Source organism: Globicephala melas, chromosome 3, assembly GCF_963455315.2.
Source record: "Globicephala melas chromosome 3, mGloMel1.2, whole genome shotgun sequence".
Taxonomy (NCBI): domain Eukaryota; kingdom Metazoa; phylum Chordata; class Mammalia; order Artiodactyla; family Delphinidae; genus Globicephala; species Globicephala melas.
The window spans coordinates 159,942,919-159,968,484 of NC_083316.1; the positions used below are offsets into that span (position 1 = coordinate 159,942,919).

The window sequence follows — 25,566 nt, forward strand, 5'->3', positions numbered from 1 at the left end:
TCCATTGTATGAATGGACCACATTTTGCTTATCCATTTGTCACTTGATGGACACTTGGGCTGTTTCCTCCTTTTGGCGGTCGTGACTAATGCTGCTGTGAACATGTGTGCATGTGTATTTGTTTAAACACCCGATTTCACGTCCCTTGGGTGTATGCCAATTTTAAAGATGAGAAAACTGAGGCTGAGAGGGGATGAGTCAGCTGTGAAGAGTGTAGATTTGAAACGAGGTGAGATTTGGATCTGGCTTGAGGCTGGGCTCTGCCGGACACTCACATGTGACTTTGGTCCTGGGGAGCTACCAGGACCCCTGGCTCATAGGAAGAAGCTTCTGGGAGGACATGTCACAACACTTGGCCCATAGTGGCTACTATGTTATTAATAGTTACAACGGAGGAAGCTGGGATTCCTCCCCTCGCCCAGAGCCCACTTCCACTGGGGATCAGTTACTGGGGCCTCCTTTGCCCACCCTGCATGAGGTTCCCTGGGGTTGGCTCACCTCTAAGCAGCAGTCCTGGCCCTGCCTGGCTGTGGACTGGCGTCTGCCCCCAGTGCTCCAACTGAGGTGGGGCTCCCCAGAGCTGTCTCTGTCTCAGCCTCCCAGATGGCCCACTCCTTAAGGCGCAGAGCCCAAAGCCATTGCTGTGTAACTGCAGGAGCCCCTCCCCATCTCTGCACTTGACCTTCTCTGCTGTTCAGGTTCTGGCCATTGAGCATCTGTGGAGGCAGCAGTGGGAGGAAGAAATGCAGAATTGGTGACTGTTTGCTTGGGGCGAGTTAGCAAACCATGGTGCTTACACCGTGGGCATCTGAGTGTCAGGCTCACAGCCTTTTTGGAGAAAGGGGGACTAATTCTTTTCCTTCTTTTTTTTTTTAAATTTATTTTATTTTTGGCCGCGTTGGGTCTTCGTTGCTGTGCACAGTCTTTCTTTAGTTGCGGCAAGCAGGGGCTACTCTTTGTTGCAGTGCGTGGGCTTCTCATGGTGGTGGCTTCTCATTGCGGAACACAGGCTCTAGGCATATGGGCTTCAGTAGTTGTGGCGTGTGGGCTCAGTAGTTGTGGTTTGCGGGCTCTAGAGTGCAGGCTTAGTAGTTGTGGCCCATGGGCCTAGCTGCTCCGCGGCATGTGGGATCTTCCTGGACGTGGGCTCGAACCCGTGTCCCCTGCATTGGCAGGTGGATTCTTAACCACTGCTCCACCAGGGAAGCCCAGGACTAATTCTTACCAAGGGAAGGATTGAGTCCATTCGCATTTCACATATATGGAAATTGAGAACCCAGAGAACCTAAGAGTTCTTGTTCAGCCAATAGTCACATTGATTTGTTCATGCATCGTGTATTTACTTAACATTCTGGGTGCTGCCCAGGGCTCTGTGGAGTGGCTAGGAAGAAAACAGAGTCCCCATCCCTTGAGGAGATGACAGAGGATAAGGAAGAAAAGAAAATGCAGGGAATTCCCGGGTGGTCCAGTGGTTAGGACTCTGCGCTTTCACTGCTGAGGGCCCGGGTTCAATCCCTGACTGGGGAACTAAGATCCTGCAAGCGACGCACGCCATGAGGCCAAAAAACAAGAAAAGAAAAGAAAAGAAAATGCAAGACAGTTCCTCAAAAAATTCCTCATAGAGCTAACCTGTGATCCAGCAATTCCACTCCTAGGTATGTGCCCCCCCAAAAGTGAACACAGGGACTCTGACAGATGCTTGTATACGCATGTTCACAGCAACACTAGTCACAATCGCCAAGAGAGGAACAACCCAAATGTCCATCAGTGGATGAATGAATAAACAAAACGTGGTCCATCCATACTGTGGAATTTTTTTTTTTTTTGGCCATGCCGCACAGCATGTGGGATCTTAGTTCCCCGATCAGGGATCGAACCCACACCCCCTGTAGTGGAATTGCAGTGTCTTAACCACTGGACTGCCAGGGAAATCCCCATACTATGGCATATTACCCAGTCATAAAAAGAAATGAAGCACTGACACATGCTACAATGTGGATGAACCTCAAAAGCATTATGCTGAATAAAATAAAACAAGCCAGACCCAGGAGGACACATGTCATTCCATTTATATGAAATGTTCAGAATAGGTAAATCCATAGGGACAGGACACAGATTAGTGATCGCCAGGGGCTGAGGGAGTGGGAACAGAGAGTGACAGCTAACGGGGATGGGGTTTCCTTTTGGGGTGATGGAAATGTTTTGGAACTAGATAGAGGTGCTGATTGCATGACATCATGAATGCACTGAATGCCATTGAATTGTACACTTTACAATAGTGAATTTTACGGCATGGGAATTATATCTCCATTTTAAAACAAGGAAACCTAAAATGCAGAGTTTGTTAGATAGAAAAATCAAGCAGGGCTGAGGGTCGAAGAGTGAGTGTGGGAGAGGGGAGATGCCCACCGCTGGCATGGAGTTAGGATCTACTACCTGAGTGGCCCTGAGCCCTGTACATTGTTTATTTTATCCGGGCTTCTGCTCTGTCCCACAAGGACATTTTGAAGATGGGAAAACTGACGTGTAGAGCTGGAGCAACCCACTCAAGGCCTCGAGGCTCATAAGAAGTTGATGCGCAACTAAGGGTAATAGCAAAGATTGTGAGAATTTATTTGAAGGTGACCTCTCTAGTTTATAGAGAAGCAGAAGGAGGCGCCCGAGTGTCAGCAGCTTGCTCTGAGGCCACTCAGTGGTGAAGGGCAGACAGGGTGGATGAGGCCCCAGGGTGAGGATGTAGGAAAGCAAGGCATCTCCTATCCCCCAGGCCTCAATTTCCTCCTCTGTAACACCTGGAGGTTATAAGGAGGCCTCCCAGCTCCAACCTGGGGCCGTGAGTCCCACAGCTGGTCTGGAGCGGGGAGCAGGTGGTGAGGCCTTTGCCTCTGGGAGAGCTGTGCCAGCTGTGGGCCAGATGGTGGCCAGGCCTGCAGACGCTGTCTGCCATGTCCCTGCCTGTGCGCTCTGCCAGACCGTGGGTCATCATTATTGGATGACTGTGTGCAGTAACCTTCCTGGGTCCTCTCTGTCCCCACCTGCCCGTGATGCATTCCAGGTACTGCAGCCCATTGGGCTCAGGCCAAGAACCCTGGGGGGGATCCCTGGCCTCGCTCTGCCTGCCCCCCGACATCCCATCTGCTGTATCACCTGTTGGCTCCACCTACAAAGTACATCCTGGCAAGGATCGCCTCCCATTCCTCCCTGGCCACCACCATGGGATGAGCACCATCTTTTGGCCAGGAAATCTTACCTCCTAAGTAATGTCTCTAAGTCAAGATATTGCCTCCAACTGTCGGTGTTGGTTATACTCCCTCTGCTCACTAGCCCCCCGCCCATTTCACACAGGGAAAATGCCTCCACAGTGGTCCACAAGCCCTCCATGACCTAGACCACCCCTCGTGGCTGCCCACCTCATCTTCTCCTTCCCTCTCCCTCTCCCTCACTTTCCCCCACCAGGCAACACTGCAGGCATGCTACCTCAGGGCCTTTGCACTGGCTGTCCTGTGCTATGTGATCTTGAAGTAACTAGTGTGTCCACAGACCATGCGTCTGCAGTGTGCTACCTGTAAACACGCAGCCAGGGGCCCAGTGAACCTCTTCTTGCTTATCTTTGACTATGTGTCTGACATGTGGGTCAAATCTGTGTGTTTATGAAGTGTGGGTGCACATGGATGCCATTGCCTACAGCTGTATGTGTCGGGCGTGCGAGCTGAAGGTCTCTGCTGAGCGGGGTTTGATGCCTGCATGTGGTTCATCCGGAACAAAGGCTCAAGTGGCAGGCAGACTACAGGCAGGTGAGGGGATGTGTGCAGAGCTAGCCGGAATGTGAGCTGCTCATGCTCTCACACATTCAATATTTATCGAGCGCTTATTGTGTGCTGGAGGAGTTAGCAGGGCCCTTCAGCACCTAGTATCTATCAACTTCCAGTGTCCTGAGCATTTTACACAAATGACTGAGTACCTACTGTGTACCCGACCCTCTGCTGGAGATGGATCAGTTGCGTCTGGTTCTACCTGAAGGAGCCCACCCAGGGAGGCCCCTTGCTTCCTCCTCTGGGCCCTCCAGCCCCATGTCCAGCCCCTTTCCCCAGCGCTGACTGCAGGAAGGCTCTGAGCCCCATTTGGACCCTTGGACCCTGTCTGAGGCTGCACAAGGGAGGGTTTTCCAACTCAGAAGGTGAAAGAATAAATGGGTTCAAGGCTGGAGAGAAAATCCTGGAAGCTTGGACCCTTCCAGGGTGAAGATTCTAGGCGTTCAGTGGGTTGGGGGTGGGGTGGGGGGTGGTCTCAAAGGCTCTGGAAACTTTACCTTCTTGGCTCTGGGCTCCATGGGGTCCAGAAGGGAGGAGAGGAAAGGGAGGCAAGAAGGAAGAACAAAGGGAAACAGATGCAGGACTTCGCGCCCTGGCTGAAGACAGGGGTGTTTGCGGCACTGGAGCTGGGATGTCCAGGGGGTTGGGTCTGGTGGAATGGACTTTGGGGGTGTAAGTGTGGGTTTGAAGGGTCTGTGGGCAAGGATTTGGGGGAGTGGAGTTGGGATTTGAGCAGAGGATGGGGGAGATAACTTGAGGGCAGGGGTTTGGGGGTATGGGAACCACAACTGAGGGTGAAGCAGGAGGTTTGGGGATCTGAGGGCAGATGTTGGAATCTGAAGGTGGAGGTTCTTGGATGGGAGAGAGGAGGCTCTGGGAAGATGGGGGAGGGCTGGGACCCAAAGATGGGTTGGAAGTCTGAGGCCTGGGCACCAGGTGAGTTCCTGAGTCTGAGGGAGGTCTTGGCGAGGGAGTGACCCTGGAAGGAGAGAGGGGGGTTTCTCAGATTTCTTCGACCAGTTTCTCCATGTCCTTCCTCTCATCTCGGCTCGGCTCCGCCGCTCCCCTTTCCCACAGCCAACCCCGCTCCTGAAGTGCAGCACTAAACGGTCGGGCTGCCCCTACTCCTAGCTGCGTCTCACCCTCGCCTCATTCCTCGCCCCCCCAGGCCACGCCCCCACACGCACAGGTTTCCTTTGCCCAGTCTCTCCCAGACAGGTCCCTCCCCTTACTCGGGCCACGTCCCTCCGTAGACTATGCCCCCCCGCCCCTTGTCCCTGTCCCACCAGTCTCCTGTCCCTCCTCAGACCCACGACCGTGCCTCGTCCCAGACTCCGCCCCTCTCCCCAGGCCCCACCCCCCCTCCTCCCGCAGAACCGGCACTTGCCTTTGCCCTCCCCCGCGCATCCGCAGACCACGCTCCCTCGCAGCCCAGGACCCGCTTCCTCCTCAGACCCGGCCCCGCCCCTCGCCTAGGGCCCCGCCCCTCCGCAGAGCAGGCCCCGCCCCACCCCCCGAGACTTAGTCTCCCGGGCCGGCGCGCGCGGTTCCCGTCACTAGCACGCGCGGTGGCGGCGGCGAGAAGATGGCGGCGTCCGGTGGCAGTGGTGGCGCTGGTGGCGGCGGCTTCCGCGCGGGCCCGGGCCCCGAGCGCCCTAACAGGTGAGAACCAGCCCACAGGGTGGGCCTGCACCTGCCCCGGGGCTGGAGTGACCTAAGGGGAGTCCTGGAGGAGTGGCCTGGGCAGGCTCGAGGATTTTTACGGGGGCTGCGGACTTTAGGTGGCTATGGAGTACTGAGGGGACTGAGGGCTGTTCACGGGTCATCCGAAGGCGGATTGGGGGCCCCAGGGCCTCCAGGCGTCTGCATGCGGCCCTAGGGGCCTGAGAGGGCTTTGAAGGGTGTGGAGATCTGAAAGGAAACCCAGGGGCTCCTGACTGTGATGTGGCCATGGGGGAACTGGGGATGCCAAGGGGTCTGGGAGGCAGGGAGGTCCTGAGCAGGGGCTATAGGAAGTCTTGAGGTTGTTGAGGCTGTCTGGGCGACTCTGAGGAGGGGCTGAGGGGAATTTGGAGGGCTGAGGCCCACGGCTTCTTGGAGGGTGCTGAAGGACCCTGAGGTTCCTAAAGGTGGTCCTGAGGACATGCTGAGGGGACCTGGGAGGAGTGAGGACTGTAGAAGGTTGGGAGTAGGAGGCTCAAGCGAACCCAAGGGCCTGAAAGAGGCCTGAGGGACCAGGGAGAACCTGAGAGAGGGAGCTGAGGGGCCCTGGGGGTCCCAGTGAGTCCTGATTGGCAGGGAGAGGTCTTGGGGTCCCAGGGGTCCTGGGGGGCTAGAATGGGTCTTGGGAAGCCTGAAGATGGTGAGAGAGCGCTGAAGGTTTAAAAAATACATGAGAAGGGTCCGACCTTGTGGCTCCTCCCTCCAAGCCCCATGGGTTGTAAATCCCATTCACCCCCAGGGAAAAGAACTTGAAGCATGGTCTTGCCCTCAGATCATGGTGGAAGAATTCACCCCTTTTGGTCTGAGAGAGGCCCCCTTTCCCTTTGGACAAGTCCTGAGACTGGTTGTTTGAACCGCAGAATTGGCATAGCAATTGAAGGTATTTTTATGCATTGTTCTGGATTCTCAGAGGGAAAGGGGGGATCTTAGGATGTAAGACCTCCCTCCCTCTTCCCATTGCACAAGGCCAGAGTAATCTAGACCTTCTCATCCCAGTCCCCCAGGACAGTCTGCTACCCTCGGTGACCAAGGAAGAAATTCGGACTTTTTCTTGCTGGTGAGCTTATGGGAGCAAATAATTTCCGTCAGTGTGATAAATGATGAAATGGTTAATACTCGTGTGCCTCAGAAAGGCCTGAGGGTCCGGGTGCATGAGTTGGGCTTTGGAGGCCTGTAGTGGGGAGCAAAGAGAGATCAGGGGATTTGGGAAGACATGCAGGGGGTAGAGTGGACAGGATTTGGTGACTGGTAGGAGGTGGCATGTAAGGGACAGTGAATCCTAGTCCCTGCTTTGAGCCCTGGCTAGGGATAACCTGGGGCAAGAATGAGGTATAATTCATTACATGCTGTACAGTTCACTCATTTTAGCTGAACAGTTCACTGAGTTTTTTGGAGTTTTTTGTTTTTTTGGCTGCAGCGGGTCTTAGTTGCGGCACACAGGATCTTCGTTGCCGCATGAGGGATCTTTTAGTTGCAGCATGTGGGGTTTTGCGGCATGCAGGATCTAGTTCCCTGACCAGGGATTGCCCCCTGCATTGGGAGCATGGAGTCTTAACCACTGGACCACCAGGGAAGTCTCCTCACTGAGTTTTAATAAATTTATAGAGTTATGTACCCATTAACACAATCCAGGTTTTCAGAATGCGTCCATTACCACAATGAATTCCTTCAAGCCCGTTGCAGTCAACCCTTCTCCCACCCCTGGCCTCAGGCACACTCTGATCTGCTTTCGCTCTCTGTAGTTTCGTCTTTTTAGAAATTTTACATGAATGGAATCATATAATATGTGGCTTCTTGTGTCTGGCTTCTGTCCCTTAACAGAATATTTTTGAAGTTTCATCTGTGTTGTCACAAGTATCAGAAGTTCGTTCTTTTTTCACTGCTGCCTACTATTCCATTAAATGGATGGACACAATTTGTTTATCCATTTACTGGTTGATGGACATTTGGGTTGTTTCCATTTTGACAATTGCAGATAAAGTTGCTGTGAACATCTGGGTATGCATCTTTGTGTAGACATATACTTTCATCCTCAGGTAAATACCTAGGAGTGGAATGACTGGGTCCTATGGTAGGTGTAGGTTTAAGTTTTTTTTCTTTTTTTCAGGGTAAAATGGATCTTTTATTTATTTGTATTCAAACTTATAAACCAGCCAGTCAAACCGGGACTATTATTATCATGATGTGGCAAAATACAAAACACCTTTCTACAAATACTAGAGTGATGAACAACTTAGGGGTTGCAATAAAACAGAGCAAAAGAGGCAGAGGAAATCAGTGAAGCACATTGTAGCATAACCCCTCACCTTAGCAATTGAGGTTCTTAACAAGTAGGGCCTCCCCATCCCAGAAAATATAAAAAATTGTTCATTGAATCTTTGTACTTTTGCTTCCTATTTTTTTTAAATAAATTTATTTACTTATTTATTTATTTTTGGCTGTGGTGGATCTTTGTTGCTGTGCGCGGGCTTTCTCTAGTTCCAGTGAGCGGCGTCTACTCTTCATTCGGTGCACCGGCTTCTCATTGCGGTGGCTGCTCTTTTTGAGGAGCACAGGCTCTAGGCATGTGGGCTTCAGTAGTTGTGGCACGCGGGCTCTAGGGCGCAGGCTCAGTAGTTGTGGCGCACAGGCTTAGTTGCTCCGCGGCATGTGGAATCTTCCCCGATCAGGGCTCGAACCCGTTTCCCCTGCATTGGCAGGCAGATTCTTAACCACTGTGCCACCAGGGAAGCCCCTTGCTTCCTATTTTTTGAGGTTAGATTGAAAAATATGGAACACTTCGCGAACTTGAGTGTCATCCTTGTGCCGGGGCCATGATAAGTTCCAATTTTAGTATATGTGCTACCGAAGCAAGCACCATAGGTTTTTTTAAAAAATATTTATTTATTTATTTTGGCTGCGCTGGGTCTTCGTTGTGGCACGCGGGATCTTCGCTGCAGCATACGGACTTCTTACTCATGTATGCAGACTCTTAGTTGTGGCATGCATGTGGGATCTAGTTCCTCGACCCGGGATCTAACCCGGGCCCCTTGCATTGGGAGTGCAGTCTTACCCCCTGGACCATCAAGGAAGTCCCTCTGCACTGTAGGTTTTTCAGGAAACTGCTGAGTTGTTTGGAGTGACTGAACCATAACTGCATTTGTACCAGCAATGTGCAACAGTTCCAGCTGCTCCCCATCCTTGCCAACACTTCACGTGGCCAGTCTTTAATTTTAGCCATTCTAAGTGTATGTTGGTATCTTATTTTGGTTGCATTTTACATATCCCTAATAACTAACGATGTTGGACATCTTTTCATGGTCTCACTGGCTATTCAGATCTTTGGTAAAGTGTCTTTTCAAATCTTTTGTCCATTTTTTACTTGGTTTGTCTTTTTTTAAAAAATTAATTCATTTATTTTTGACTGCGTTGAGTCTTCGTTGCTGCACGCAGGCTTTCTCTAGTTGGCGGTGAGCGGGGGCTACTCTTTGTTGCTGTGTGCAGGCTTCTCATTGCGGTGGCTTCTCTTGTTGCGGAGCACTGGCTGTAGGCACGTGGGCTTCAGTAGCTGTGACACACGGGCTCAGTAATTGTGGCTCGCAGGCTCTAGAGCGCAGGCTCAGTAGTTGTGGCGCACGGGCTTAGTTGCTCTGCGGCATGTGGATCTTCCCAGACCAGGGCTCGAACCCGTGTCCCTTGCATTGGCAGGCGGATTCTTAACCACTGCACCACCAGGCAAGTCCCTACTCATCTACTTTCTGTCTCTATAAATTTACCTTTTTTTTTTTTCGGCCTCACCACGCGACTATGCAAGGTATTAGTTCCCCGACCAGGGATGGAACCCATGCCGCTGCAGTGGAAGCACAGAGTCTTAACCACTGGACCACCAGGGAATTCCGTAAATTTACCTGTTTTATAAATAGAATCGTACCATATGTGACCTTCAGTGTCTGGCTTCTTTCACTCCATATTAATGTTTGCGAGGTTCATCCACAATGTAACGTGTGTCAGTACTTCATTTCTTTTTATGGCTGCATAACATTCCATTGTGTGGACATAGCACGTTTTGTTTATTCGTTCACCAGCTGAAGGACATTTAGGTTGGTTCTACCTTTTGGCTGTTTTGGGTAATGCTGCGATAAACATGCATGTACAAGTTTTTGTCTGAACACCTGGGTTCAGTTCTTAGGGGTATATACCAGGAGCAGAATTGCTGGGTCCTATGGCTGTTGTGTGAACATGTTGAACATGCAGTCACCACCCAACACTACTTGGTGTGTTTATTAGTGGAAGTACCTTGAAGGTAGAGAGCATGTCTGTCTCGTGTAGTCTTGGTCTTGTATGCCTGGAGCACGGGCAGCCCAGAGGAAAGAAGTGTTCAAGAAATATGGCTGGGGGACTTCCCTGGTGGTCGGTCCAGTGGGTAAGACTCTGCGGTACCAACGCAGGGGCCCGGTTTTGATCCTTTGTTGGGGAACTAGATCCTGCATGCACGCCACAACTAAGAGTCCGCATGCTGCAGCTAAGAAATCCGCATGCCACAACTAAGAAGTCTACAAGCCGCAACTAAGACCTGGAGCAACCAAAAAAAAAAAAAAAAAAGGAAATATGGCTGGGAGGGAGGGATGGATGAATGGAGTGTGGAAAAGCTCTCTAGGGCTTGTAATCTGGCTGGTAGGACGTCCCTTCTAGGTGGTCAGGTCTGTCCCTTGCCTTCTCGGGGAGACTTGTGGGCCTGCCAGGGATGGGGGGAGGCTGGCCCTGTCTGTGAGTCTGGTTTTCCAGCCTTCCAGGTGGTGCCTGCATCTGCCTTTTTGTCCCATGAAGGGTTTTGTCATTTGGCCAGGGGTGGGGGCGGTTCCTGTCTTCCCCTTGGCCCTTCCAACGGTTCCACAACTCGAAAAACTGTCCTTAGGAGGGACTGCGTTCCCCCAGCCGCCCCCAGCATTACATAACTTGTTTGTTCCAACTTCACTTTTCTGCAACCAAGGGGGAAAAAAGAAAGAGAAAAGCTTATTCTCCTTCCTTCCTATCTCGAGGGATCAACAAAAAACCCGTTGCCTAGTAGAGATGGTCGTTAATGACCAAGCCGAACCTCTGGGATGGACAGAGCATGGCTGCCTTGGCTGGGCGCTTGCTGAGGGGAGGTGGGGTCCTAACTGCAGGCTCACTCACACAAAAGAAACTTGTTCTGCAGCAGGTCCCCTCTCAGCTCCACCTCAGGCCCTTGAGGGGGTCCAGGCTTCTGGAGAGAGAGGAGGTTTACAGTGTGTTGTGAGGGCGTGGAGGAACTCTCCCAGGAGTCACACCTCCCCAGCTAAAATTCCATCGCTGTGAGGTACCTGGCCTGCCTAGTTCTGGAAGAACCTTCTCGCCACGAAGTTTCTTCAGACATTGGGCCTTTGGCATCCTCTCTTCACTGCCCATCTTTCCTAAAGGTGTCTGGATGGGGCCCAGTCTCATTGATTCACACTGCTTCTTGTGGGGCGAGGCAGGAGTATCTGGGTGAGGGCCACGCCGGTCACAGGTGTTTCTCTGAGAAGTCGTGACTGGGACACAGTGTGAGTGGGTTTGGCACAGTTCAGCTGAGGCGTCTGCTCCTGGCTTGGTGGCCTTTGCTTGTTTAAACTTTCTTAACAAGCCCTCTCTGGCTGCACCCTAGATTGTCTCCACTAATCCCTGAGGCTCTGGAAGAGTCCATCCCCCCAACCCCTGTGTGAAAGACTGGGCAATGATTTGGCCTTCTGAGACGATTCTTGTTCCTTTGGCCTCATCCTCTCTTCAGCTGAGAGGGAGAGACAGGAATTTGACCCTTCAGAGACAGGAACTCAGCTCCTCCTAGGAATTCTGGGAGATCTGGTGACATCAGGCACCTCATCAGACCCACATGTTTGTTGCATGCCTTGGGCACATCTGCAACCCTCTGTGTGTTAGTCTTCATCCGGGAAGTGGGACCCCGGACCCACTGGGCAGGGTGGCTGGGAAGAAGCAAACTAGGGTGAAGGTATGCTCAGAGGGCACCCAGCATGTTGCACATGTGTGTGTGTGTGTGTGTGTGTGTGGAAGTGGCAATGTTGCCCTGCGGTCCTGAAGCTGTTAGCATTCTGTCCGCTGTGCCTGCATGGACCAAGAAGGGATCATGGGGTGTTTGGCAGGTCTTGCTAACGAGCCAATGTGGCAGGTTGGGAGGAGAAAGTTGGTATCTTAGTCTGTTTGGGCTGCCATAACAGAATACCATAGACTGGGTGGCTTATAAACGGCAGAAATTTAGTTCTTGAAGTTCTGGAGGTTGAGAAGTCCAAAGTCAAGGTGCCGACAGATTTGGTGTCTGGAGAGGCCACTTCCTGGTTCATAGACACGGCCTCCTTGCTGAGTCCTCAAATAGTGGTTGGGTCTAGGGAGCTCTCTGGGGTCTCTTTTATAAGGGCACTAATTCCATTCATGAGGGCCCCATCCCCATGACCTAATCACCTCCCGAAGGCCCTGCCCTCTAATACCATCACATTAGGGAATAGGTCTCAATGTTTGAATTTTGGGGGGATACAAGCATTCATTCTGTGGTTGTTGGCTTGAGCAGTTTGGAGGATGGTAGTATCATTACTTGGTGGCCATGAGAGGGACAGTGGCAGGGCCAGTGGGAGAATGGAACATGTCAAGTCTGAGCTGCTTCTGCAGCATTGAGAGGACAGTTGCTGCCATGTGAACCTGGCACCTAGGAACAGAGTGTAGAGCATGAGCTGGTGGGTCTTGGCAGAGTATTGGGGTGGGGCAGTTGAGTCTGGGGTAAGCTGGAGAGAGTGCTGGGCAGAGGTGCTCTGGGGGGCTGGGTCACGCAGCCCAGCTCCTTCTCTGGGAGTGAGGTGCCCCATTCCTCACCTTCTCACTGGTAGGGTCCCTTGAGCTCAGGATGTGAAATTGCTCTGAAAACTGCACACTTCGCCCTGAATTGTGCAGCCTGATTGTCTCATAGCTGAACCACTTCCATCCGGTAGCTGTGACCCCTCGGGGATGGCCTTCTTGTCGGGGTAGAAAGGCGTTATTAGCCTCTGCTATCGTTGCGCCATCTCTAGGGAGTAGCCGTAGTGTGTCATCCCACTTTCCTTAACTGGTTATTTTTTATTGCCGATCCTCATGCGAGAGCTCAGAGGGGCCAGGTTGGAGGTTTGCGCCTGCCTCCCCCCCAGACACTTTAAAAGTGGGGCTTCTCTGCACTCCTGCCCTTTGGTCTTGGGGCATGTTTCAGACTTAGGGTTGAAGGCCCTGGAGAAGGGGGAGGAGGGAGGGTGACTTCTCGGCATCCCCAGCTCCTTCCTCTTGTGGATGGGACTCATTTGACACCCTTCTCTTCCCCTGGCGATTGTCGATGGTCACATGCCTCCTGTGTGCCTGCTGCTGCGCTTGGTGTTGGGCATATGGGCCCCCGGACACCCAGACAGAGGGGCTCTGCCTGTGTGGGACACTTATGTGCCAGCATGTGAAGCAGTTGGGCTGTCATTTCCCCACGGTTGCCATAAAATGTCCCGAGGCTGAGTTGGAGGTTCCTGCCTTCTCCGGAAGGTTCTGAGAGTCTCCTTACAAATGAGGTTGAGCAGAGCCTAAAGGTTAGTGCCATCAGCTTGGGGGAAGGGAGTCTCGGGAGGTGGCCTGTTTTCTGGGTACAGGCAAGTGGCGTGTGCAGGTTCTGGAGGGGGAGGAGCCTGGCTTTTTAGGGGTCCAGAGGGCAGAGAGGAGCTAGAGAGGGTGAGAGGGAGGAGTGGGGAGACTGGGGGCTGGTGCAGGATTTGGGTGAGGGGGCACCTGGGTCAAATTCGTGTTTTGGAAGGATCCCTCTGGCAGGAGATGAGGGGGCCTGGGCTGAGGGGGGCGCGTGGAGATGGTGAGGTAGGCATGGGTTTGGGGAAGATACAAGGTTGAACTTGTGTGACGTGCTGACCCATGGTGGCAGCCAGGTTGGGAGTCACCAGCTCTCAGGTTTCTGCTGTGGACCAAAGAGTGAGTGCTGGTGGAGGACGCGTCAGGCAGGAGGATGAGGCCCCACTTGGCTTGAGAGGCTCTGCTGCCCGAGATCATACAGTGGGGACAGGGAGCAGACATGGACACCTGGCCTGGAGGGCTTAAAGTCCTCCCTCTGTTCTGGAAAGTCCTCGTGCCTGTCCTTGCTCGAGGGTCCCTGGTCTTCTAACAACCAGGACCTGGTCGTTCCCAGTTCAATTCCTGCCTCTCCTCTCTGACCTCCTTGAGAGCACTCACCACGTGCACACTTATTTGCTCTCTTTTCCTTTAATCTGTTGGCACATTGTGTTGCTTCCATCTTTGAGCCACATCCCCATCCGGCCCCTTCTTCCACTTCCACCTCATCCTGGCTCTGAGCTGCCATCGATTCTTGCCCTCCTGGCTGCTGTCCCCCCACCTCCAGTTGGCGGGACCCTCCCAAGGCAGGTATCAGACCAGGCCGTCCCTTGCCTGACACCTGCCGGGGGCTTCCTCACTCTCAGAACAGTCTCAGAACAAAATTCACTTCTCCACATGATCCCCTTGGCCCCCACGGCGAGGCCCTGCCCGCCTACGGGCCCCCATGCTTCCACAGCCCACATCTCCAACAGCAGGCTGGTGCCCCTCCTGGGCCTCGTGGGCTCACCCTCCCTCAGCTGGGGTGACCTGTCCCAGAGCTTTGCACAACTCCCGTGTTGCCTCCTTGGGGCCTGGCCACTCTGTCCACCATGACTCCCCCTGTCTGCCCCTCTTCGTCCTCTGCCCCAGGCTCATGGTCCATTCTGTGTTCTTAAGGATCTGTGTGCCCTAGAATGTGTGCTCCCCGCAGGCAGGGCTTCACTGTGGAGGCTCTGATACAGTCTAGCGGATATTCTACATACAATCTACGATGGATTTGCAGGGGGAGCTGGCCTGACTGGGAGGCTTCTGGAACGGCCCTCCATGGCCAGCCAAGCAAGGGTCACTATTCTTCTTCTGATTTTTGTTAATGGCAGGGTCCGGGTAGAGAAACAGAGACTCACAGGTGTGTTGTCAGTGAATCAGCCCCGTTAGAGAGAAGCCAGTGTGGTCAGCACCCTTTTGCACGAGCTCCATTTAGTTCAAGGACAGGATCTTAGCGCCGTGTTGAAGACGGGGAAAGGGCCAGCCGCACTCCCTGTCCAGCTGCCTGCCGGGGGAAGTGGGGGCTGGGGCCCGCTGGGTCCCCACCGGGCCGACCCACCCTCCTCCTGTGGTAGCCGCTCCGCAGCTGTGCAGACGGGCTCTTAACACTTGTTAACCCCGAGTCTCCAGTCCCTTCCTCCTCCCCGCCCCTTTCCCGTTTCCCTTCAGAGAGGGCTGCTCAGGATTCACAGAACTCATCCCCCATGGCTATGAGAGCGTTTCCCTGACATTCCTTGGCGGAGTGGGTTTTGGGGCGCATCCAGCGTGATTTCAGACCCCTCGCCGAGCAGCCCCGCTGCTGAGCTCTTCCCGCAGACCACCTCGCCGCATACTGAAATTATTGTGATTCGGGAGGAAGTAACCGGCACCTTTGGGGAATCGCAGACCTTTCCTATGAGGGAAGCAGCTTCCGGAATTGAACACGCTCAGCCTGGAGGAAATCTTGAGGGGTGGACCTTTGGGCTTTTAAAGGCCTCAAGAGGGGGTCACCCGAGGATCAAGGATCGAGGCCGAAGACGTTTTCTGACGCCACAACTGCAAAATTCCACAGGGGTCAAAGACAGGATCCTAGCAGGAGCGGGCTGGGCTGGGCTGGGCTGGGCTGGGCTGGGCTGGATATCCGGACAGCTCGCCTCTCAAAGGGATGTTAGAATTTGAAGCAGTCTGCCGGAGGAAGCAGCAGCAGGGAGACGTGATCACCCGGAATCTTCCATGACTGTAGCTGAGAGTGGGACATTCTCCTGAGGGAGGGTTTGGGGGGTGGTGGTGCCAAAATGCCCGTGAAGGAACAGTCATGTAGGGGAGCCCTGCTGCAGACCCCCGAGGCAGCCTCAACTTGGAAAACTTCCAGGACTATAGTTAAAGTCATAACTGTGTGCTGGCTTGGTGAAGTCTGTTCGATCCTAGGAGGGCTTCTCTTGCTCTCTCTCTTTTCTCCCCACCTCAGTTGTGCAAGGGGTAATGGCAGCCCGTGGGCTGTAAGGCAGGGAGGTTGGGAACACACAAATGTTTATGCACCACGTGAGTCACTTGCAGAAACTCTGGGTGGTGTTTTCCTTGCCAAGGCTGATGGCATTGGGCTGCCCTGCGGCTCCAGCCTTAGGCGTGCTTCCAGCATTTTAGCATTTAGAGTTGCTGAACCTTCACAGTAGGGGGCATGGGTAGCTTGCTGACCTTTCACAGGGAGATGGCTGGGCTGTCTCTTTACGGGCGGGCGGGGCTCGGGCTGGGTCTGGTCACCACCCACTCACCTGCAGATCAACCAGTGAGGTTTCCTTGTCCCCATTCCCAGGGTAGGAAGCCAGTGTGCATTGCAGGGAGAGGTGGTAGCTGGAGAAGTATTAACTCCACAGTGGTTTTTCCAGAGGCTCGTCCGGAATTCGAGCCCCAGATCAGAGGCTTCTGACATTGAAGGCCCCTTTTGGTTACGAGAGCCAGAAACTCAACTCAACTCACTGCCTTCAGTTAAAAAATTAAAGTTTATCGTTCACATAAAAAACAAGTTCAGGGAGAATTCCAGTTTTTATATTCATTAAATTCAGAGCTCAGATGATTCCTCTGGAACCTGTGACTCGCGTCTCTTAGCTCTTGGCTGGGCAAGGCAACCTCACCTTGCTCTCCATCATCCCAGCAACCCTAGGGGGAAGGCAAGTTTCCATCCTGGTGGCTCCAGCAAAAGTCCCAGGGAAGGTTTTGGTTGGGTCAGATGGGTCACACTGCCTATCCTGGGCTCAGTCAGCATGGCTGCGGGCCTGGGAGGCTCTGGTTGGCCAGGCTGGGTTATGAATTCTCCCTTTTCAGCCCAGGAGTGCGTCTCCTGATCCTTACCACTGGGGCTGAGAGTGAAGGAGGTTCCCTGAGGAAAACAGGGGGCCCTTAACAGAAGAAAGAAGGGATGTTGGCACCCCCTAAAATGAAGATGTTCGTGAGAGGACCCTCTTGATGCCTGACTTTGTGCTGCTGTTGGAAGGTCCTTGCTGCGCCATACCCATACTGTGTCTGCCTGCAAATGGCCTGGCACCACTGGGCATGAGCACATGCCATTTGGTGGAACTGTCCCTTTCAGAGCCTCAATACCTGCCCTGCCAGGGGAGGCAGCTGGGCTGGGTCCTGAAATGCTGGCATTTGCAGTGCTGGATTCTCACAGGGTTTCCGAGCGGTGTTCTGGGGCCATGCAGTCATATGCCTACTTGCCTAATTTGTAGAGTGAAGGGGTTTTGCTCATTCAAGTGGCCCCATCTCCAAGCCCAGTGCAGCAGGGATAATGTGGGGGGATGGGCTCTTACTGGGATCAGCCTCTTGTCAGTGGGTGGGAACAAAACAGGCGAAGCTTCAACCTGAGACCTGCTTAGTAGTAGCCCTTTCTGCCTCTGGCATTGGGGCCCTGGCTGGGCTTTGAGGGGTCACGGAGGCTGTGGGGAACCCTGGCTGGTCCATGAAGGCAAGGGAGGTCATGGGGGAGACCTTCTAGTTCGAGAAGGCTTGGAAGGGAAAGTGATAGAGGAGCGTGGAAGAGCTAGTGGGCTTGAGAGTGCAACATAGGGAGGAGGGGTGGAGGTGGGGGGCAGAAAGAGTTGGCCCTTCAACACGGGGAATAGCATGAGTACAGTGTGGAGGCCAGACATCCCAGAGAGGAGCCTGCCGAGGGCTTCCTGGTTGAGCCCAGTCAAAGGATAACATACCTAGTCCCAGGACTTGGACCAGGAGGTTCCATGGAGGGGGTAACAGAGCAGATACATGCAGCAGATACCTGCAACAAGCAGAGATAGGAGTCAGGCGCCAGCCACTGCTGCCACCTAGCAGCCAGCCACCTGCCACCTCACCCATCCTATCCATCCATCCATCCTTCCATCCGTCTATCCATCTACCCATCCTTCCGTCCAACCATCCATCCATCTGTCCCATCTGTCTATTCATCTGTTCATCTACCCTATCACCCATTGTCCATCCATCCATCATCCATCTACCCATCTATCCATCCACTCATCCACCCACCCACTCAGCCATCCAGCCATTTAATCAACAAGTGTGACTGAGCTCTGAGCACGTGCTGGGCATGGTGCCAGGTGCCGGAACACAGCAGGAGACAGAACCCACCCTTCCCTGCTTGGTGAGTCTCCTGTTGCAGCTTCGAGGAGACAGGTTGGAAACAGATGGATGGTTTACCAGATGGAGCGATGCGCAGGCAAGACAACTAGAGCTGGGTTGGGGTCAGAGAGGTGTGAGGCCTGGGTGGGGCTTTCCCACTGTGACCTGGCAGAATGGGGTTACCTCCCTCATAACAGCTGGAGGGTTAGTGGGATAGTCCACACCCTTGCCCTGGCTGCCACTGAGGAGCCACATCCTGCCCTACTTACTGTCCAGCTCCACGTCCACCTCCTGGCTTGGCCTTCCTGGTGAGTGGTCTCAGCTCTCCCAGCCTCAGTCTCCCCGTCTGCATCATGGAGGTGATCAGGGGGCCCATCCACCTGGGGCTACAGAGAGACCGACACTGGCCAGGCCTCTTACGTGCTGTGTGGCCTTGGGTGGGTGCCTGAACCTCTCTGTGCCTCAATGTCCCTATCTGTAAGATGGTGATGATAGTGGTATACCCCTCTCCAGGCTGCCCACTGAGAGACGAGCTGGGAACCAGGTTGGCACTGCCCCGGGCCCACAGTCTTGCATGGAGTGGGTGCTCGCTTGCCAGGATGGGGAGGGGTGGGGGTATGTGGAGGCAGAGAGCTTGCTGATGAGGGAAGGAGGGTCTGGGTGTCCGCCTTCCATCTTCCTAGCCTTGAGAAGTTGCTGGAGTTGGGCAGGTCTGGGACTGGGGAAGTGCTGCCTACAGGGTCCTCTCGTCCATCAGCAGTGGCCAGATCCCTACGTCCTGGGCTCCCTGGGGCACCAGTCAGAGGCTGGGGTGAGGGCAGAGAGCCTGGGCAAGACGTCACAGCTGGGCTTCAGGGGCACTGGGCTCACCGTGGCCCCTGAGGAGCAAGACTGTGGGAGAGCCACAGGGGGCTTAGGCAGGAGAGTGATGGAGTTTGATGTCATTGTTGCCTTCTGCTTGTGGGAGGGTGGGCCATACCTGTAGAGTTCTTGGCTGTAACCCAGTGAGTATTGTGGGAGTGGGGGAATCCACGCGGTTTGTCCCTGTCTCAGAAGGGCGGGATGACGGAGCTGACCGGGTGGTTCCACTTGCCTTGAGTGGAACCAGCACTGAGTGAGGCTGTCTGGCGCCAGGCTCAGGATCCCAGCCAGGCTTTGGGGACGGCTGGTGGGGTCTCATTGTGAGGCTGGTGACTTGTGGGGCCAGGCACACCCCTGCCTCTACTCCCAGCCCCTAGGAATTTGCTCCTGTCACCTCTCTGGGTCCTTGGGAGGAGTCATGATGGTTCTTTTGAGGTGGACGTGGGTTCTAGAACCTGTCTGCCTTCCCTACCACCCTCTGGACCCTCAACCTCCCTGGCTGTCATGTGGGGGTTCTCAGGAGCCACCAGTCCCGGGTGCCGGCAGGTTGCATGGTTCCCTCCTGCTGGTACTCCCCAGCACCCAGCACCGCCTCTCTTCCATCACCCTGTCACTGCACTGCAGGCACAGACAGGCAGGAGCCAAAGACATACGTGTGGGAGGTGGCCCTGCCTGGTGATGCTCTGAAGATGAGGTTGGCAACCGTGGCCTGGCGCCCCTTTGCAGGGCTCAGGGAGAGCATCTCTGTGGGCGACGTGCTCCCAGGGTGGGCTCGCAGTGGGCCCTAGACGTGTCCACGGCCCAGCTCTTGGATGAGGCAGAGCAGGTGGGAAGGAGTGGATGAAGCTCTGTCCCTGCCTGGCGGCCTGGCTTGGGGTGCGCAGATCCACCTTGGCACTGGGCATCCTGATTTAAATTATCGCAGAAGATGTAGGAAGTAACCAGTATGATGACCAGGAGGGAGAAATAAACAATTCAGCTGATGCTGTGGAAAGAGCCCAGGCTCAGGGGCACATGGGATCTGGAGCCCTGGCCAGATGTTCTTCTTTCTCTCTCTCTCTCTGGGTCTCTGTGCCCCCCAGTCTCTCTCAGTGGTTTGGCCTCCAGGCCTGCTGGGACACTGTTCTGAGGACCTTCATCTGCTCCTGGGTTCCACACTTGTCCACATTGGAGCCCTGCTCTTTCATCTGCTCCCCAGCGTGCCCGGGGATCAAGCCCTGCGAGAGGACTGCAGGCATCTCAGAAGGAGCTGCCCCTTATCGTGGGGCTGCGGCTGTCTGGGGGTGAGGAGGGCGGAGCCGGCCTGGGGTGAGCAGCCCCAGGGGAGAGCGTGCTGACGTGAGCATGGGGGCTGCTGGCCAGCCGGAGCATTTAAGGGCTACTGCCAGGTGCCAAAACATGGTGACTCCATCCTTTGGGCTGGGAGCATAGTACCCAGAGCTGTGAAATACTGTGGTAACCACAGCAACAGTGGCTTGGGGTGTCTGCCTTTGTGGGACATGTGGGACCTTGGTTCAGACGCACCTTTGATCCATGGAGCTGCGTGCCTGGAAGGCAGAGCAGTGGCCTTGGCAGAGTCAGCAGGCTGTAGTAGAGCGGGAAGCAGGAGCCAGTACTGGAGCTGCCTGCAGCCATGGGGGGGCGGGCATACTGGGCCTCAGTTTCTCCATCTTTTTAAAAAAATAAATCTATTTATTTATTTTTGGCTGCCTTGGGTCATCGTTGCTGCGCAGCCTTTCTCTAGTTGGGGTGAGCAGGGGCTACTCTTCATTGTGGCGTGCAGGCTTCTCATTGTGGTGGCTTCTCTTGTTGCAGAGCACGGGCTCTAGGCGTGCGGGCTTCAGTAGCTGTGGCACGTGGGCTCAGTAGTTGTGGCTCGCGGGCTCTAGAGCGCAGGCTCAGTAGTTCTGGTGCACAGGCTTAGTTGCTCTGCGGCATGTGGGATCTTCCCAGACCAGGGAATCGAACCCATGTCCCCTGCATTGGCAGGCGGATTCTTAACCACTGCACCACCAGGGAAGTCCAGTTTCTCCATCTTGAAAGGGACACTTGCTGCACTGACCTCTTGGGCTGGCCAGGGATTCATGAAGTTCTTCGTGAAGGGCTGTGCCCAGCATGTGCTCTGTCAGTGAGCCTGCTTTGTGAAGGGTCTGAGGCGGGCAGGAAGGGGAAGCCAGAGAAGCTTCCAGTGTGGCTGGATAGGAGGTCACCAGTGGGCTGCCGGCGCTTCTCCATCTGCAGCTAGAGAGCCCCATCCCCATCCCCCAGCCTCTGTCTCCCCCCCCACCCCGTCTCTGTCCCCCTCTCTCTGGGTCTCTGTCCCCCTTCTCTGGGTCTCTTTCTCTCTCTCTGGGTCTCTCTCCCCCTCTCTGGGTCTCTATCTCCCTTTGTCAGCCCAAGTGCAGCGTCTTCCCTGCTGATGCACCCAGGACCCTAAGGTGGAATGGCCTGGAGCTCCCTGGTACTGCATCAGCTGGGGTGTGAGCCAACCAGCTGCACTGCGCTGCTGTGCTCCATCGAGCCACATGGACAATAAAACCAAAATTGGCTTTGAAAGTGGAAGTGCTCTCTGTTTTGAGGGGAAGTGAGGGAATTTGCATGTAAGAACAGTATGTTAAAGGGGCAATACCGTCAGACTCTGTTCTGGCCTGAGCTTTGGGCTCCATGTGGGGGTGGGAAAGGAGTTTACAAAACCCCAAAGAAATGTTTCCATGAAATTCTTTCTTGGTCTTGCCTTTTCCCATTTTTTTTTTTTGGACATTCCAGTGAAAAAAACTTTCCGGGGCTTCATATCTCTCCTGTGGGCTTGGGAAACCGACCGTGGAGACCAGGGCCAGCAGCCGGGCGAGGGCAGGAGGAGGGGAGCGCCCTCCCCGCCAAGTGCTGCTCCCAAGGCAGCCCCTACCGCTGTCGCGGGGCTCTGTCACTTTTGGTGTGGCTCTGCACCTCCTGTGGCTGTCCCTCACTAGGCCATCCTGCCTTGGGTCCCCCCGAAGCAGGCCCTGAGGCAAGGATATTTGGGGGGTGGTATATTTGGGGGGTGACCCCATGAAGAATGGGGGGCAGGAAGGAGCCCACACAGGGGGCGCCAGCAAGGATCCAGCGACAGCATGGGCAATGGGCTCAGAAGGCTGGGGACGCCTGGAGGTTGTGGGGATCCTGCCACAGGTGGGCATTTACCCCACCTAGTCCCACTGGCTGTCAGCTCCCGTGCAGGGACATCCAGAGGGAGGCAACAGCTGTTTCCCTTGTTCAGCACGGGACTGCACATGGCTGGGGGTGCCTGATGACAGTGGTAGAGAGACACAGCACGGGGGTTGGGGTCAGGACAGTGGGGGGCACATGGTCAGAGGCCAGGTCCAGGCTGAGGGTGCAGCTGGGGAGGCAGTGAGTGGCCTCCAGAGACGCCCTGACCCGGCTGCTGACGCATTGGCTCCGATGACTCAGCGCGGGTGACTGTGGCTTGGGTGGCCGTCTGGAGACTCGGACTAGCTCAAGGGCTGCCGCTGCCGCCTTCCTGGGGGCCCGGGGCCCCGCCTCGCCAGCCGCCCCCTGTCTGGGCCGGCCTGAGTAATGGGTCCTTCCCTTAGTCATCGGTCCCAGGCCCTGGCCCTCCCTCTTCCTCCTGCCCACCTCCGCCCAGCCAAGCCTGCTTCTCTGTCCAGGCTGGGGACTCTGGCCCCTGCCGGCTTCCTCCCTCCTTCCCTGAGTTCCCCAGAGGCTGTGAGGTGTGTGTGGGGTAGCGGTGGGGGCTTCACAGACAGTTGTCCCACCGGTGAGATGGGAGGAGGAAACCAGCCTTGTGAGGTACCATGAGCCTTGCTGGGGGCACGAGGAGGAGCGCCTGGGACAGGATGAGGCGTGCAGAAAGGGGCTGTTTCCTACCCCCTTGGTGCAACTTGGGCTCCACACCCTGTAAGCAGAAGTGCTATGGGCTTTGTAGGGCTTCCTGGGCCGGGGTGTCCTAACTCCAGCAGAGGAGCGTTTTAACGCTCAGAGTATGCACGGCCTCCGTGCTCTGCTGGAGGGCAGCCCTTTGTACCTCCTTAAAGGGTGTTTAGCTTGTTTCCCATCTTCAGCCCCCAGAAATGGTATTTGGTAAATATCCTCACACATCTCTCAACTTGCACATGCGAGTATATCTCAGATAAATCCCAAAAGTAGACCTGCTAGGTCAAGGATGTGAACCTTTAGAATTTTTCTAGGTCTACCAAACTGCCTGCCTGGGAGTTGTCCCTCTTCGCACTCCTGCTGGGAATGGACAAGAGCATCTGCTGCCAGATGGCCCACCCCATGACTCTGCCCACCTGAGGGGTGAAGCCAGTCCTTTGGCAAGCACACTTCCCTTATCGTGAGCGAGGCTGAGTCTTAGGTCTCTCCAGCCAGCTGTGCTTCCTTTCCTAGGAACCGTCAACCCACATCCTTCTGTGACATTGCTGGCTTTGTATTGATTTCTTGGTGCTCTTTATATATGGAGGACCACTGTAAATATATGTCCAGGGACCAAGCAGCCCCAGGATGAAGTTGCCTCTGGTGGGAGATCTTTCTTCTGGTGAAAACATGCATAGGCACGCCAGTCCCCAGAGCTCAGAGGAAGCACAGGAAATCCTCCCAGCTCGCCTCACACTTTCAGAGGAACTTCTAAGAAAAAACTGAGGCCAGCTAAAAGCAAAATGCTGGGTTGGGGGAATATACCAAATCTGTGAGGTGAGGTGTCCACAGAGAGGCCAGCCAGGCTCACTTGACACCTGCCGTGGGCTGGTGCTCTGTGGGTGGTTCCAAGCTTCAAGTTCCCAAGCACTTGGCCCCATTCAAAGGCATGCGGGTGGCTTGTATGGTTGGTGGCAGGATGTAGCCCCCCACTTTGCCAGCCCAAAGTGAAGCTGGGGGAAGTAGGGGGTCTGTGGTCCCTCATTTCCCAGGAGGTGATGGGGGCCGGGGAGCCTCATGGCAGCCCTGTGACATCTGCTCCTCCCTGTCCCTTCCCACCTTTTAAAAAAATTTTGGCCGCGCTGAGCAGCATGCGGGATCTTATTTCCCAACCAGGGATCGAACCCGTGCCCCCTGCAGTGGAAGTGTGGAGTCTTAACCACTGGACCACCAGGGCAGTTCTGCCTGCCCCATTTGAGAGCTGAGAAAATGAAGACCCAGAGGACCGGGGAACGTGCCTTAGTCACACAGCTGGCAGATAGCAGGGCAGCCTCGGAATCCTGCCCTCTGCTCCTCACACCAGGTGCCAGAGCCTGGAGCAGCAAGGGCCGTGGTGCAGCCCGGGCAGTCTTTCCAGAGTGGGTCTGGCCAAGATTCACCTCCCAGGCTTTGGGTCCCGGCCCAACCCTCCAGACACTCTGCTCAGGGCCAGGCTCCAGGCTTGGATGACTCTAGGGGATCCTGGTGATGAAAGTGGCACACAGGTGCTGTCTGCGTGTCACCTCCTCACACCCCGCAGCCCCTGCTGTGCTGAGTGACATCTGCAGAGAACAGCACTGCCATCCCCGGGGCTACCCAGACTGGCCAAGTCTACGTCTGTGTCTGCATCTTAACACGGCCCCTGGTTTGAGACACACCTCTTCTCTGCACCCTGTTCCTGGGAGGGAGGTTCCAAGGGGTCACAGCAACCGTCCCTGATCCCAGGCCACTGTGCTGCACAGGGAAGGTGGAGCACCTGGCCCCAGGCAGGAGGGGGCCCGTCTTGGGAGGGGAGGTGGCTCTGCACAGGGGCGGCCGTTTGTGGAAGTCGGGCCTTAGGGCCAACACCCAGGATGCAGCCAAGCCCTCTGCTCCCAGGGAGAGGCTGGGCGTCACTGTCTAACCTCAGGGGTGGCAGAGCTGGGAGGAGAAGCCGGGGACACCCCCACTTTTTCTGGCCTCTGCACCTCTCTGCTCCCAGCTCCTGTCTCCTCCCCCCGGGACATTCACAGCTTCGATGTGAAGCCAGTTGTGGATGATGTGACCACTTCGGGTCCCCATTTCCCGATTGTGCACCCGACGAGGGCAGGTCTGCTCTGTCTCATTCATGCTGTGTCCTCCCACCCATGAGAAACAGACAAGGGGCTGACAAAAAAGCCCATGAGGAGAGGGGGGGAGGGGGGGATGGATCTGAGCACCTCAAGGGTCCTTGGAGGCTCATGTGGGATGTGGCTTTGGCTCGGCGCTCCAGAGGCCCGTCACAGGGTGTCGCCGAGAGGACACAGCAACACCCTGTCCCTAGAGATGTCCTGGCAGGGCCTGTATGGCTGAGGGCAGCCCTGGCCAGTGGGTGGGTACAGTTGGAGGCCTTCTGAATCCTGAGGGTCCAATGACATTCTCTTCGTGATCTTCAGAACATGGGTCAGGTGGGGTTCTTGGGAAACCAAAAGAGCAGAGACTCGGATCCGAGCAGTGACCCAGTCAGGAAGGATGGGCTGGATGCCGCAGCACTGGCTGCTTCCTGCCTGGGAGAGGAGGGGGGCGTGTGAGGTGGGCGTCCCCTCCACCTCGTGGGGAGAGGCGACTCAGCCAAGCTAGAGACTCAGGGTCCTCCTGGGTCCCTTTCCTTCCCTCCCTCCACGGTCTGCACACCCAGCCTCCAGGACAAACCCAGGATCTGGCTACCGACACCACTGGCGTCCCAGTATCACCAGCCCAGATGACCACAGCGCTGGGCTCTGAGTCACATGTGTTCCTGCCTCCCAGAGACAGGATGGTTTTCCGCTAAGCGCAGGTGGTGTCCCCCTGCCACGTCCCCTGTCCCCCCGCCACGTCCCCACACCTTCGGAACCCTGAGCACCTCGCAGGCCTGCAGGCAGTGTCCAGGGCCCTGCAGCCCCTCTACCCATTGGATGGTTTACCCCTTTTCCCTAGGCTCTGCAGAAGGCCGCTGATGGGGGCGGCCTGTGCGAGCCGGGGACCTCCCGTCAGCAGCGACTGTGTGTCTTGTGCCCGGCGTCAGCTCTTTTACCCCTTGGTT

General features: G+C 55.3%; 1 protein-coding gene and 1 pseudogene across 2 annotated transcripts in view; one reads left to right on the forward strand and one right to left on the reverse strand.

Annotated features, from left to right (window-relative positions):
- The first annotated feature begins 5,346 nt into the window (after positions 1–5,346).
- KLHL26 (kelch like family member 26) overlaps positions 5,347–25,566 on the forward strand; it is a 28,161-nt gene continuing 7,941 nt past the window's right edge. Inside the window, exon 1 of one of the 2 annotated variants that reach the window (XM_060296921.1) lies at positions 5,347–5,474. In XM_060296921.1, coding sequence (XP_060152904.1) covers positions 5,398–5,474 — 77 coding nt within the window. In that variant the 5' untranslated portion in view covers positions 5,347–5,397. The remainder of the gene's footprint in view (positions 5,475–25,566) is intronic. The other variant, XM_060296922.1, reaches the window with a different exon arrangement.
- On the reverse strand, positions 8,298–8,391 carry LOC115865561 (U6 spliceosomal RNA; annotated as a pseudogene).